Source organism: Lytechinus variegatus, chromosome 6 (assembly GCF_018143015.1).
Source record: "Lytechinus variegatus isolate NC3 chromosome 6, Lvar_3.0, whole genome shotgun sequence".
Lineage (NCBI taxonomy): Eukaryota > Metazoa > Echinodermata > Echinoidea > Temnopleuroida > Toxopneustidae > Lytechinus > Lytechinus variegatus.
The window spans coordinates 26,694,404-26,709,545 of NC_054745.1; the positions used below are offsets into that span (position 1 = coordinate 26,694,404).

Below are 15,142 nucleotides of genomic sequence, written 5' to 3' on the forward strand. Positions count from 1 at the left end.
GGGTCTGCATGCAATTACGAAATGTTGCGTAATTTTGGAACCCCGTACCCGGGGGTCACAATTTTGGTCTCAAAAGTTGCGCGTGACTTGAAAGTAAAAAGTCATCGAGCGGCTGAATCGGCTGAATTTCGCGCGGCTGAATCAGCCCCCTCCCAGTCTTTTTAGGGTTAAAGTGCCAACAAGATGCCAAGACGACCAATGAGAAGTTGTAAAAGTGATTATAAAAAGTAAATGGTGGATTTAATGTGACACCCACATTGTGTATGCACCACTTCCTGTTTGAAACAAAACCTGGGCCCTGCTGTACAAAGAGTTACGATTGATCCGATCAATCGCAACTATGGACGGCCAGCAACGTCAACATCTACATGTATTATGCATGTTTGTTCAAAATATTTTCTAGCTGTGATGTATATTCATGCATTCATTGTTTTCTTGAAAATTCACTGCGCTTCTCTTTGCATAAAAAGGACATTGTGCAAATTTTTCATAGAAAAACTTATGACACTGATGGATTTCCATAGAATTACAATTGATCGGATCAATCGTAACTCTTTGTACATCAGGGCCCAGGTTGTGACATGGAGGGCTATAGATCGAGCTGTGGATTAAAAAATATTCTTGCCATTTACCTTTTTTATATGTCACTTTGGCGGGGTAAATTATCTCCTTATCTCGCTGTCACTTTACAGCTTCCGTAAATTGAAGTAGGCATTTGTCCATTGCGCCTTGTCCACTAGATCTGGCTGTGGCGCAGGCATAGATTTATTTTGGCCACTTGCACTCAAGCACCCGTCAAGTTATCTCTTTCTGTTCGTTTCTCACCTTGACCAGGAGCCCGTTGACTCGATCCCATCCATCACGCACACCCAAGCCTCTAGTGAAAGCGAGAGCGAAGCCGAAGAAGAAGGCGATACTGTCATCGGCATCGTGGAAAACCCGATCCTCATGGACGAGATCCAGCACACCGGAGGCCCGTCGGGCGATACCGACGTCGACGAGGGCCTGCACGTCGTCATGCACAAGGCCGATGACGGTCACTTGGTCATGGAGGGTGCGGTGCTGACTGCTGAACACGACACGCAGACGATCACGGAGAGAATCCTTTCCAATATCACCTTGGAGAGGGTTTCAGGCAGTTTGTCAGGGGTAAGGCTACACTAACAACTGTTAGAAGCTATTGATATTCTTAAATTTCATTGGTTGATAGCAATCATGACACGCAGACATCCAAGAGGCAATTCTATCCAATATCACTCACCCTGGGGAGACTTTCAGGCTGCCTGTCTTGGGGAAATTGTATACTACATTATGTTTTCATTTCTGATCGGCTGATTGAAAATTTTTCATTGAAATTTGTTGATACGAAGCCTTCATACAAAGGGTTCCATGACATTTGTTCCGGCGATAATTGCTCTGATGGAAAATCTGCACATTAAGCTGAACCTAAAACCTAATCTCCCAAACTAAATAAACCCTAATCCTTATCTTTACATTATTCTAATCCAAAAACTCTTCTTCAGTCCTTACTCTAACCCTTTGCCCCCTGAGAGCAAGTGTCGTGTCAGCATAAAAAGACCCAAGATTCTGGCATGTAAGTGTTGACGTCATGTCTGAACTGTTTCCAATCAGGCATCAAGCTCCCGCAGCGGACTGACCCGAGAGGAACCAGCAGCGCCCTCATCAAGCAGCTCCGAAGACGAAGGCGAAGAGATCCCCGAAGACCACTCCTCGATCATCCCGATCTACCAAAAGAACCTGATCAATGTCGGAGGACACATGGTGGAGTCCCATCTCTCTGCGATCTCCATGAAACCTGAGGCAGATGGGAAGTTCCCCAGCAAGGGCAAGTGCGCTGCCAGGAACTCCTTCAGGAATATCTTCCGTCCAGACATGACGTACTGTCAGGGTTCAGCCAGGATGCTTCGGGATACCCTGGTCAGAGACATCTCGAGCCGCCACACGGCCAGTCTGCCGACGGGGATGGACATGGTCTGTGAGGTTTTGGAAAAGGAGGAGCAAGTAAGTATTATAGCTTTTCAAAATCATAATCTCACATTTTTCAAAAGAATCAGCTTGTATGAAAATTGGTAATTGTTGCTACACTTTGCAAGATTTGTATGTTAGAACAGCATTCCAATATAATGCAGATCATTAAATGTTTATTGACTTCAAAGAAGGATTGTCTGCAAGGGAGGTCAATTTGACAAAAAACAATCTTGTATTCTTTCCATACAATTCCAACAAAAATTTTCTATATTCATCAAAGTGAATCCATTCCTTTTTTACTCTAACAATTCTGTTTTAATGTTAATAAAAGCTGGATTTATGTGGCACTTTTTGCCAGGGTCTTTAACTCGACTACCTCTTATGGGGTGTTGCTAGTAACTTGCAATCAATTGCAAGTCTATTTTTGGTCCCTAAATCAATCATATGTCTTGTAGTTAATTGCAAATTAGTGATTGATCGCCAATCTTCTCCTTGAAACAAGAAGTTTAATCTGATTTGCTACAGCTAACGTTGATCTATCGGTTGTAAAATTGAAACAGACTATTTGCAATTGATTGCAAGTATTTTCTTGCAACACCCCCTAAATCAACAACCTTCAGTGCATTCAAGGAATTTATTTTACCGTGTCCCCATTCACTGTGCCTGGGTCAAGAACAGTGCAATGTGGATCAATTTCTTGCTGAGGGAAATTATGCCATGGCTGGGATTTGAACCCACGACCCTCTGTTTCCTTGTAGGACATCATGGAGAAGCATTCGGACGAGGCTCTGGTCGGCGTGGAGGAGACAGAGGGACTTTGTTACCTGCCAACCAAGAGGAGACCCAAACCGGCCCCACCCCAGACACCTGCCCCCGAGCCGGTCCAGGGAGAGACTCCTGCGACTGAGACAGTTCCTGCCACCGAGCCACCTTCAGCTTCTGAGCCGGTCCAGGCTGAGCGGACACCTGCCACCGAGCCACTCCAGGCCAGGACAGATCTAGACGCCGAGCCAGAACAGGTTAAGAAGAAATCGAGTGACACTCCTGGTAATGATGGTAAGTTTCTTACGCTTTTTGAATCTGTCAAAGAACCAATGAAACAAAACCCCGTTGAAAAAAGGAGGCCATTTATGTCTAAAGGCCACCGCACACCTTACGACTGTTTGTGATCCGATGTTGGAACAAATTGCATTTTGATCATGTTCTGAAAATGTGAATGGAACATATCAGTATATATGAGGTTAAAATTAATTGAAAGAATACTAATATAACCATTTTGAAAGATTGCAAGCCTTTATTTTGTATTAAATTCCAAATTAGTTTCCAATCGTAGTCAATCGTACGACTGCTATGACGTCATTACGACTAGTTATTAAATTTGCTTTTTTTATTCTAAGAAGGATGATAGCATAGTTACAGATTTGAACATAGGTATTCGTAAGATGATTTCGAACATTACACAGTAAGATATTCCAAGTCTCAATATTAGCATCAAATTCTACTATGTATGTTCCAAAATTGAGTGGCAGACCAATCATAAGGTGTGCGGTCGCTTTAGATTATGTTGGGTTTTGGAAAACTACTTTATCATCGAGTCATCCTTTGCAGCATTTTTATGCCTTCCTCCACCGTAGATGGTTGACAAAGACATGTTTTCAGGTTGTCTGGTCGTTCATCTGTCTAGCTTTTGTTCTCCTAATTAATAACTAAAGAAGTATTGAACAGATCAACCTCGTACTCAATCAATTTTTTGCTCCCTTTTCATAGATTACTGCAGGGAAAAACTCGTGTTGTTGTTTTTCATATTTTTGCTAAATTGGGAGGCCTTGTACAACACAAATAGCGAACATTCTTATTTGTGCAATGGTGCAAGATTTTGCATGAGCTGGAAGAAAGATGCTCTATTCAAGAGGCGTTGAGTTGATTAGAGCGTCTCTTTCTTTCACCGAATGCGAAATCTCGCACCATTGCACTCATGCCTATTCGCTATTTGTATACTGTGTCTTACAGGTGTCCTAACAGCAAAGAGCTCAGAAGATAGATCTACCAAGCCTGATGGTGATCGTAAGGAAGCTTTGGTGGATGCTGATGGCACAGGTGGTGCAGATGCTGCAGCATCAGCAACGGAAGGGAATCCAAAAGCTACCACTTCATATCATACTGAGCATCAGGTCATTCCATCATCCAAGTCGGCTGAAGAGGCACAAGAGAGGGCGCTCTCCGCAGAGAGAGAAAGCACTAGGCGTGAAGTCTCCACGCACTCTGTCGACGCCTCCCCGAACCTCGCCGATAGCAGCTCAGGAGAGGACAGTGAATCCCCCAAGGGTCGGAAATCGAAGAAGGTGAAGTCTTCGGGCGGGCTGAGCGGGCTGTTCTCTCGCATCAGCCATGTGTTTTCCGGGACACGCAAGTCAAGCGCCAGCATCCCGTCACATGAAAGCTCATCGGAACCGGCTAGTCGGCGGTCATCAAAGAAGAGCATTGAGAGATTTACCGTCGGGGCTTTGTCAGATGGTACACAAGCACCCGAGGAAGCACCTAGCAGTAAGTCACAGAATACTTGGGTTAAACAAGGGCTTGGCGCTGGCTTGTAAATGATTTAATTTTCATGCCTCTTAAAGGTGAATGCCAGTTGTGGTAACGATATCAAAATGAGTTTGTACAGAATCCAATGAAAAAACCACCAAAGTGTCTGTTTGTATGAATAAACAATATGTGCCAAAGAATTCTGGAAGAAATTGTGTAATTGCTGAGAAATTAGCAAATAAGCACAGGATTCGGGTCAAGCGTCGGGCCGACATTCAAAGCAATAATAATACACTGTCCCACGTGCGCTTATATATGTTGGTGATCTTCAGTGTAAACATTTTTCGGGCGTAGATTTCACAAAGTTCGGTTTATGTAACTGTACCGAATCTAGATCCTCGATGGTATACTGACAATTAAGCCTGGTTTTACTGACTTTCTCATGAAATCAGTGTTAACTGCAACTACTGGCATTTCTCTTTAAAAAAACCACTGGTATTATATTACCTTCACAACCGAACTCTGTCGAGACGGCTTGTTCCTTCAACAATATTTCCCTTTCTTCTTTTTTCCCATATTGATCAATCATTTCTTTTGGATGTCATGGATGGGGAGGGGACATACAGACTACTCTTATCCATCTCCTTTCGTTGCCCCTTGCCCATATTTTAGATATCTTATAGGGGAAAGTGACTGATAGTATGAAGTATTGTAATGGTAGATTGTCAGTCAGTGTTTACTTTATTTTAATGAGGTGTCAAGTTGAACATTGTTACCACGTTAGTTGAAATTGAAGGCAAGTTACCATCATGATAATTTTATCAAACTTTTCTGCTAATCTGCCCAGTAAATCATTAGTAGATGAGTAAAGACAACTTCCCTTTATGGCAATAACAACTATCAATTCAATTTGTTTATTCTTTTCCATTTGATAAATACAATCAAATGTACATTCATGTTATGAACAGTTAAGGTATTACATGGATATTAAACAGATATATCAGGCTTTGAGAGAGAATAGTGGAATTATTTATCCGAGGTTGGTCTGGCAATTACTATCCCGAGGGAAATATCGTAGTTTTGCCAGTCCAACCGAGGATTAATAATTTCCACTATGCTTTCGAATGAAACGCCTGATATATTTGTTTATATCCTACTTTTAATAATTTATAAGCAAAATCTATCGGCAGAGCTCGCAAGTCCGGTTACTTGTGTTGAATTACCTACTTTTCTCCGAGCCACCGCGCTCAGCGGAACGCAGATTAGTGCCTGCACCGACGCATCACGGGACTTGCCCGGGAGAGAGAGCTCGCTGGCGGGTGCGCCCGAGAGCTTAGCTAAATATCCAGTTTTCTGAAATAATCACGTCAGAATATTGGTATAGCAAAAAATATATCGAGGTCTGACATCACGCAACGTCATAGTTGCAATATATTTGGTCACATGATGCTATTTGAACCAATCACTATACAGGATTCAATCTATGTTAGATATAAAAAAATATATATATCAAATACATCACCATAACAAAATAAAATTATGACTGTAAGATTTTTTTAAAATGGGAAATCAAACACCTGTAGAAACTTTTAGAAATGCTTATTAATGACGTGTCAAAAAAAAATTCTATTACAGATATGTTTACCTACCATGCGATAATAAATGGCGCATGTATTTGAATTCGACACCTTGCCCCCCCCACACTATCACCATCAAAAACAATGGCTGCATCACACCAAAATGATGTTAAACAATAAGAGTAGCTTCTCCCCTCTTTGTCATTCGACAATGCAAGGGATAGAGCTTCGTCAATTTGGCGTTGCTGCTGGGCCCACGATTAATTGGGCAAAACGTATTTCTGAGAACTTCTGTTTCTGATTTGTTTCGAACCATAAAATATGGATTTTTTTCATCATTAACGATATCAGGTGAGACAAGCCAACCTTCCTCCGTCGGCTTGCACCAAGACTCGAGCAACCTCCAACGTTCCAGCATCCACCGCGGCTCTAGCATTCACCACGGCGCCAGCGTCCATTTCACCTCGAAGACCGTCGACCCTCCAGCCAGGAGAGAGAGTATCTACGCCTCCCACCGACCCCAGACGCCCATCCCTGCTATGCATCATGATCCAACCCTCGATGATGACGACGATGATGATGACGATGAGGTGGTCATCGATGCGGAGAATCCGAAAGGAGATGGTCCGGTTCGGGAAGGTGTCAAGGAAGCCAGTTCCGAGGCTTTGGCAACGGGAGAAGATGCACGTGCAGCAGACAATGAAGGTGAGTGTTATCTGGATAGAGGCTTTCTTTGGTGCATTATCCCTTTGGAGACTCAATGGCCCGAATTGGGTTGAACCCATGGTTTATGTAGATTTCCTGTATATATTACATTTATTTACTGCGTATTTTGAACAATGTGCAATGCTGATGCGTGCTTTTGTCATAGTGCGCCAAATTGACGCTTGTTGCCGTAGTTATCCACGCTATTTTATTCACGAGTCCACGCTTCAAACAGTGGACTCATGAATAAAATATTGTACTTAACCTTGGCAACAGGCGTCAATGGTTTTCAAAACCACCTTTGTGAATTTGGGCCAGTGGTTTTGCTATAACACATGTTTTTCATACTCTCCAGCCTGCATAATTATTATAATAATAGTCAGTTCTTGTATAGCCCATAACACATGAAAAAATCTCTATGCGTTTCCAAAGGACTTGGATATTATTACCCCGGCTGTAGCTCAAGCAGCCTTTCCAGTGATTGGCATCTCAAGGAATAAATTCCTGCCAGGTACCCATTCACCTTACCTGGGTTGAGTGTGGCACAGTGTGGATACATATCTGGCTGAAGGAAACTATGCATATATGCAGGGCCTGTCTGCAATGAGTTAAAACAGTGTTTTGGTCTGTCAAATTTGACTGTGCCATAACAGAGCATATTGAATGATTCACAGAAATATGATTAGTTCCCCACAGACTTAGGTACAAAACATGCTGTTCATTATTGTGGTGCAGTGCATGGTCTAAAGAACAATGAAAAAATAGCATAATAGCGATGGTGATTATATTGGATGGTATTTCATAAATATGACACTTGTTAGGCCAATATTGCACTCAACTTCATTGTCGGACCAAAAAAATCAATCGTTCCAGGGGCCCGTTTCATAAAGCTGTTCGTAAGTTACGAATGACTTTACGCACAACTGAGGACTCTTTCTTGTGCTATATGATATATCCCTATGTAGCTGACTTATGTATAAGAACATGTTCCAGTCGTTCGTAAAGTTGTGTGTAACTTTACGAACAGCTTTATGAAACACCACCCAGGGCCAGTAAGAAATGTGTTTCGAATACTAAATTATTATCATCAGATTGGATATTCCTATTTGTATTTACAGAAGAAAAGCAAACACCACCTACTGATCAGCAAGAGAAGGCTGTTGCCATGGAATCAGATACCGAGGCCGAGTCTGTTGTCATGGAAACAGCCACCACTGGTGAGGCCGAGGCTACTCCTGCTGAAAATGAGCTTCCGAAAGCAACAGGTAATGTCAAAAAAGCAGAAATAGCAGAAATGTTCCATTTGAACATAACTCAAATATTCAAACTCAGATACCGGTAATCAAACTTTATATCTGTTCAGTATCGAGTTGACTTTGGTTTTGAGGGCTTGGCGATTCGACAGGGTCAATGTGAGTCCATTACAAACATATCTAGAGGTTTTTATGTAAGTTTTACCCGGTGCAATTCAGTCTTTCAGTATTCTAGTTTATTATGTGGTTTTCTCTCGAAACTTTATCTCCTGAAGATGAGAGCTCTGTTGCCATGGAAACTGATGGACACACCCCTGAGGAAGAAACACATGAGCCAGAGACTAAAGGTGCAGATGAAAGGACAGAACCAGCTGAAAACACTGATGATGTTCCAGGTGAAAAGGAAGTTCAAGAGGACAAACCAGGTACGTGGAGCCTCACTTGAATGCAAGTCCTTTCAAATATCAATTTTATTTTCTTGAGCCGTTAGAGATGGAACCCACATATATGTAGACTGGGGTCCTTCATTCAATACAGTGAACTAATTGTTGCGATGACCCTTATTAAATAGCGTCAATTTACCATGCTGTTCTAAAAGAATGCATTCATTATGTAATGCGTTCTCAATATGCTGAATTGGGAGGTGCAATAGCTCAGCCGGTAGAGTGGGGGTTTCAAATTCCCGTGACCGGGGTTTGATTTCCAATGTGCGCAAGTTCCCCTTTTTAAGGCATTTATCCTCATTACCAGGTCCCTTGGAGAGGACCTTATGCCGTTGTTCCTCTGGTTGCTTGCTTACAAGCATTCATGCTTAGTAATCGCATAAATATTCAACGCCATTTACTATTTACCAATTGAGCATAATTTAATGCAAGATATATGCATTAGCCATAGATTCAAATCAGAGAATCTAAAGAAACTTTGTAAATTTGGGACTAAAATCCTAAATGAATAATAAAAAAACTCTATCATGGCCAATTTGAAATGCAATAATTGTAAGACTTTGTAATTCCTGATTTAATTTTCATGTCATGCAGCATCTGAAGATGATCCGCACGCTGAAGATCCCTCAAACCCTAATACTCCGACAGAACGCCCGCTGCAAGTCGAGAATGACAGCAACAATTCAAACACCGATAGCGGTGCCAAATCACCCGACCGTCTTCCCTCCATCCGTACGAGCCAGCTGCAGTCCCCACGAACACCCAGCTCGTCATCATCTAGCCGAGCATACGGGGTGCCTAGTCAGTCGGGAAGCCGCGCTTCTCAGGCTAGTCCACGGCCCATGCCCCCAACATTGAGGCCACCATCAGATCGGAGTCCCTCAGGGTCCCATTCTATGACCATCACTGGTCATTCATTGACACCTGCAGGATCCAAGATGGTCAAGTCAGTGACATCGACCTCGGAGAAAGGAAGGCATGGTGCCCTGAGTCCTAAGGCTCCAGCATCCATGCGGAACAGTCGGGCAGGGCTGTCGAACCACAAGCGGATTTCTTCCCCGCGTAAGAAGTCTACCGTGTCGAGCCAGTCAGCTGGCAAGGTTAGTATGCAACAATGCTTTGCTTTGACAGTCACTCCCCACTTACTCACTTCTCGTTGTTTCTTTGGGTTCTTAAGTTCCACAAATGCTACTCTCTACAAGCAATCCCCATGTGCTTGGGGTCCTAGTTTTGCTTCTGTTCCCTGGAAGTGTTAGATAGCAACTATCCTCTCCTGGCAGTCCATGTATGTACCTGTATTTTCATTTCTCAAGCAATTTTTCAAAAGGGAATCCGTACAGATCTTTATAGGACATGATACATAACAGTAAATGCCTCACCTAGATACCCTTACACACCCAAACATGTGATTACAGCAAAACTGCCCAATTGAACATTTCATTGTATACCCCTGTCTAGAGAATCCCTCTCCTGCAAAGTGTGTATACTATAGCATTTTTTAAAGTGAATCCTTGATCTTTGAACAGGAAGCATACATTTACATGTATACTGCATAATAAAGTATCTTATATTGACATGCTTACACACCCACACACACAAAAGGTGATTATGGCCAGATTGCCCAACTGTAACTTGGATTGGCTGTCACTTTGTGTACCCCTTTCAAATGACGTAATTTCCTTCAGCTAGAACTTGATCCACATTGTGCTGCACTCAACCCAGGTGAGGTAAATGGGTACCCGGTAGGATTAATTCTTTGAATGCACCATGCGCCTTTACCGGCTGTAGCTATAGCTGGGGTAATGCATATTGCGCCATCGGATAGGTAACTAGATAATCGTTGCCGCCTCATAAATGCTATGTATTTATTTCATGAATAACTCTGCCCCTTAGGTCAAGAGTGCGTACGGAAGCTCTGCTGGTCTTTCAGTAAGTGGATATCAAATCCTCCCTACCAAGCCATCCAAATCGACTTCCTCCAGCAGACGTGCGTCTCGCAATCAGGCCAGTCTGATCAGTGCGACGGAGCTTGGAACATCGCGGACTTCAAGGACCAAGCAGGGGAGTCGCGGTAGCGTGATCATGCCTAGACCGCCCTCTGGTATCAAGCCGTCAGGTTCCGCTCAGTCTGGTCATCGTGGAGTCAGGCAACCATCGGGAACTCAAGGTAGGTTGATATTGAGAATGATATGAACTGGTGAATACGATGGTGGTGGTGAAGATGATGATGACGACAGTGAGGATGACGATGAGGGTGATAAAGATGGAAAACACTAAAGAGAAAAGGGGGAAGGAAGAAAGTGAGGAGGAATAGAAAGATAAGATGATGAAGCAGAAGGTGATGGAGGAAAAGCAAAATACGCAGAAAAAATAGATTTTTTTTTTTAGTTTATTGTAATCACAATTTTAATCTTGATTGCCTAAATATTTAGCCCTTGATGGTAATCCTCTATCTTCCTGTTCCTCTACAGCCGTGTCAAACCCAACCCTTACAACCTCCAAAGGTAGCTCTTCAGTTCTTGTCAATCATCGGAGCTCCAACGAAAGGCTGCTGCCACGTCGGGCATCCCTTGAGAAAGAAAACCGGATGGAGCGCCTGTCTACGGAGAGCGTGACTAGCAAAAGATCCAGCAAGGAGAAAGTCGGGAAGAAGAAATCCAGTGGGACCCAACAAGCAACAGGTACAAAGTAGTAAAATTGGCAAGGCGTTATCTACAATTGCCACCCTCCACCCAGGGATTCGTTGCAGAAAGAGTCGTGTTTGAACGCAAGTCAAAAAATCAATCGCAAGTCCCAAATGCGCGCTGCTGATTGGTAGAAAATCAAGTTGCGCATGATTTTTAGGGTTGCTATCGATTGCTACTATTTCTGCAACGGGCCCCAGGTGTAGTAAATGGGTACCCGGTAGGAAGGAATTCATTGAATGCTTGGGAGTAGTCTTGATTCATATACCATTTGATAAAACAATGGAAAATATATTTGCCCATATTCTGAAGTAGGTTTTGACCTAAACTCAGGTTTAACATTGTGGTTTAAGTATGGATAGCCAATAGTTATATAAATCACTAACAGTAGAGATATCACATTTCGGTTTATTTGGCTCTCGAATCATTCATAATTGTCTAGGAAGTATGAATAGATGATTGTCTTCACCATTAAAGAATCGGGAAAGAGCACAGTAAATACAAGAGAAACATACAACTTAATAAAAATTTGGACACTTTTGGCTTCCCGTAATTTTAGCACAGAGTTAGACCATGGTCTAAGTTAAACCTAACTTCAGAATACGGGCCATTGGAAATAGCAGGTATCTCAAATTGTGATTGCTCTTCATCTTGATTAATTACACTGTATGGATCCTGTTATGTAGACTCCTGTGCTTCTGACTAATATTGATATAAACATACCTTTTGGAAATCAAGTTAGGTCATTGCATGGAATCATGCTCTTTGGAATTATTTTCCTAACTTATTCTTCATCTTCTTGGGTGACAACACAAGTCCTAGGCCTGTTCAGTGGAGGGTACAAGGGTTGGCTTTGGGGTTCGAAGATAGGGACGGTGATTTTCCGTTTCTAAAAATGGCCTTTTCCGTGTCAGAAAATCTTAAATTCCGTTTCAGCGTGTCTGAAAATGGTAATTCCGTTCCCCCATAGACTTTGTGTACATGAAAAAGTGACAATTACGTTAACATACAAAATCAATACGCATGGAGTAGAGATGTCAAAATACTCGTATCTGCCTCTATACTGACAATGCTTTAAAATCGATTTTAATCGAAGATATTCAAGTACAAAAACTATTCAAAGAAACATGATCGATATGAATACATCCTCACCTTTCATATTATTAGCATTATTTTATGGTTAAATGAGATTTTTTCGCTGATTTGGGGCCTTTTTGGACATTGTTTTGAGCAGTCGACAACTTTGGCCTATCTGCCATTCTGGATTTGTTGAATATACCGTGATCATGCTTATGACCGAACACAGAGGGCAGCAACACATGGCCGTGTTTCTGCCTTTATGCGGACGGCTCTAGTAGGAGAGGGCAGACCACTAGATGTTGCATCCCTGCAGAAGCCCTATTTCTACATTTGCACTGTCCTGTTCCAGGTTGGCCATTCCTCACATACAAACCTGGGGGAAGGGGGGATGTTTTGCTAGGTCCATAGCAGAGCTTGTCCTAATTTTTAACGTGTCACCTTTAAATCCATTTCAATAGAAAATGGACCCTTCCTCAAATAAATATTTATTGTTTCTCCTCCTCTTTCTTCTCAGAAGAGCCGGTTGACGATCAAAAGCCTGCAGCCCCTATGCCTAAGATCAAGGAGTCCCTGACCCCTCGACCTCCCAGTCAACCTGCGACCTCGAAACAGAGGTCGCGACCTAACTCAGGAATCAAGAGAGCTGCCGAAGATAATACCTCAGATGCCGGACAAAATATGCTTGGTGGGTTTGAGTCCCATACAGGGACACAACTATTTTAATGATTGCATGCTGCGTTTGATCCTCAAATTTGCAGCGGTTATGAGTTCTTCCAAAGTTAATGTACATGTACACTCGTCTATTTCAAACTTGGCCACTCATCACATGGTCTACCTTCATTTTGTCTAATGCCATTGCGTCGATCAACATTTCGTCTAACAACCATTTGGTCCAATAACTGTTATTTTATCCTCACTTTTTGTCTAATCTCCAATTTTTCTATGACCACTTCGTCTCGTAACCAGTTGGTGTAATGTCCATTTTATTTTGATTAATTTCACCCATTTAACACTTTTTCCAATTAGACCAAATGGTGTATGGACTAAATGGCCATTAGACCAACTAGTTATTAGATGAAATGGTGAGTGACCAAAATGGCAATTAGACCTTGTGGATAGTGGACGAACCGATTGTTGACGGGTTGGTAATTGGACCAACTGAAAATACACCGTTTTAACAATTGTATTGATATTGAATTCACAAAAGTTAACAATTTTTGTCTAATTTATTGTATTATTATTCATATCTGGAATGCCTCTTGATTCGACTAGTGCAAAATCTATTTGCTTTTTATGCTTTTCACTTTATGTTTTGATGCGATTCCTGGTAACATATCATGAAATGCGTAGTCAATAATGAATGCTGGAATTCTATCATAGTGTATACATGTATGTATGTCTCATTCAATCAAATAGCATCAATTCAGTAGCTTACTGTATTACAAAAATTGTAAATTGTAATAACATGTAATAACAAGTATTATTATATGAAACAGACTCGATCTGTATGCTTATTTTTATTTTTCCCCCTTTTCTGACAGGGAATGACCAGGCGGCATCAGAGGACTAAAATAAGAGATCGCAATCTGAATGTGATGATACTGCAGTGATAAACAAACAAATCATAAAGGAAAAGAAATTGATGAATTGCTCTTATAATGAACTGCTGTGATTAGAAATCAGGATTTTACTACAGTATTGAGGAAGCATAAACAAAGGCTTGTTAAAATTGCAATCTGAATATGATGATACTGCGGGATAAACAGACAAAAAGTAGAGGAAATTATCCCAAGGAACTGCTATTATTAGAATTGCTCTTATTAGGCTACAATATTTAGAAACTGTTTGCTAAGGGGAATTAATTATCATAGTTTCAATCAATGTTTGTTTTTAATCAAGGTAAAGGAATCTTTGAAGAAAATCAGTTTAGAAAAGAAAACAGTGATTAATTAACTTGTGGGAATCATGGTGAAAAAATGCATCAGTAATTAATTAATTCTAGGAAAAGGATATGATTATAAATGCAGTTTATAATGATTTATATGACAGTGAAAATAAAACAAGTCATTGATTATATTAATGAGTTCAATAGAATTACAGCATATCTTCATTTCTCTTCAATTATTAGTAATCTTTATTTCTAATTTTCAAGTTTTGATTTGAGAAATTACCCAATCCTTTAAAATTAATGTATTTATGCTAATTAGAAATATTAAGTGATATAATTTCTGAAGGAAAAACACACCTTGAAAAATTCTTGCAAATAATGTTGGTATGCATATATAGTATATTTGTTGATACTGGCATAGACTCTTTGATAAGATTATTTATTTGTGAAGAAATAATTTTGAAAATGATGGCTATAATTGTATTCAGCATTATTTTACTTTATTTCTGAATGTAAAAATATATTCATAGGGGCAATATAATGAATAATTTCAAAAGCAGCTGATTATATTCAATGAATGAAAACGTTAAAAGAGACCAAAAAATTCCTTGCCAGGCATAGGTTTTGTCTCGCCCACCAGAGGTGAAGGCGAGACTTAGGGATCCAAATGTCGTCCGTCCGTTGTCCGTCCGTCACAAACCTGTTATGACATAACTCCACAAACGTAAGTCACTTTTCAACCAAACTTGGATGGTAGATGGACTTTGGGGACCTGCATGTTATGCTGCAGTCTGAGGTCACATAGTAAGGTCAAAGGTCATTTTCAGGTCAACGTTAAAGTTTAGCCTACATGCAAGACTCTCTTATGACACCTAACTCCGCAACCGTAAGTCACTTTTCAACCAAACTTTGATGGTAGATGGACTTGGGGGACCTGCATGTTATGCTGCAGTCGGAGGTCACATGGTAAGGTCAAAGGTCGTTTTCAGGTCAACGT

The 15,142-nt window shown here is 41.3% G+C and overlaps 1 protein-coding gene across 1 annotated transcript in view; it reads left to right on the top strand.

Moving 5' to 3' along the window:
• LOC121417285 (serine/arginine repetitive matrix protein 2-like) overlaps window positions 1-14,931 on the top strand; it is a 37,446-nt gene extending 22,515 nt beyond the window's left edge. Inside the window, exons 14-25 of the mRNA XM_041610930.1 lie at window positions 835-1,149; window positions 1,633-2,022; window positions 2,748-3,045; window positions 4,000-4,533; window positions 6,444-6,797; window positions 7,916-8,062; window positions 8,326-8,475; window positions 9,088-9,593; window positions 10,387-10,660; window positions 10,965-11,174; window positions 12,772-12,942; window positions 13,799-14,931. Coding sequence (XP_041466864.1) covers window positions 835-1,149; window positions 1,633-2,022; window positions 2,748-3,045; window positions 4,000-4,533; window positions 6,444-6,797; window positions 7,916-8,062; window positions 8,326-8,475; window positions 9,088-9,593; window positions 10,387-10,660; window positions 10,965-11,174; window positions 12,772-12,942; window positions 13,799-13,827 — 3,378 coding nt within the window. The 3' untranslated portion in view covers window positions 13,828-14,931. The remainder of the gene's footprint in view (window positions 1-834; window positions 1,150-1,632; window positions 2,023-2,747; window positions 3,046-3,999; window positions 4,534-6,443; window positions 6,798-7,915; window positions 8,063-8,325; window positions 8,476-9,087; window positions 9,594-10,386; window positions 10,661-10,964; window positions 11,175-12,771; window positions 12,943-13,798) is intronic.
• The last annotated feature ends 211 nt before the right edge of the window (window positions 14,932-15,142 follow it).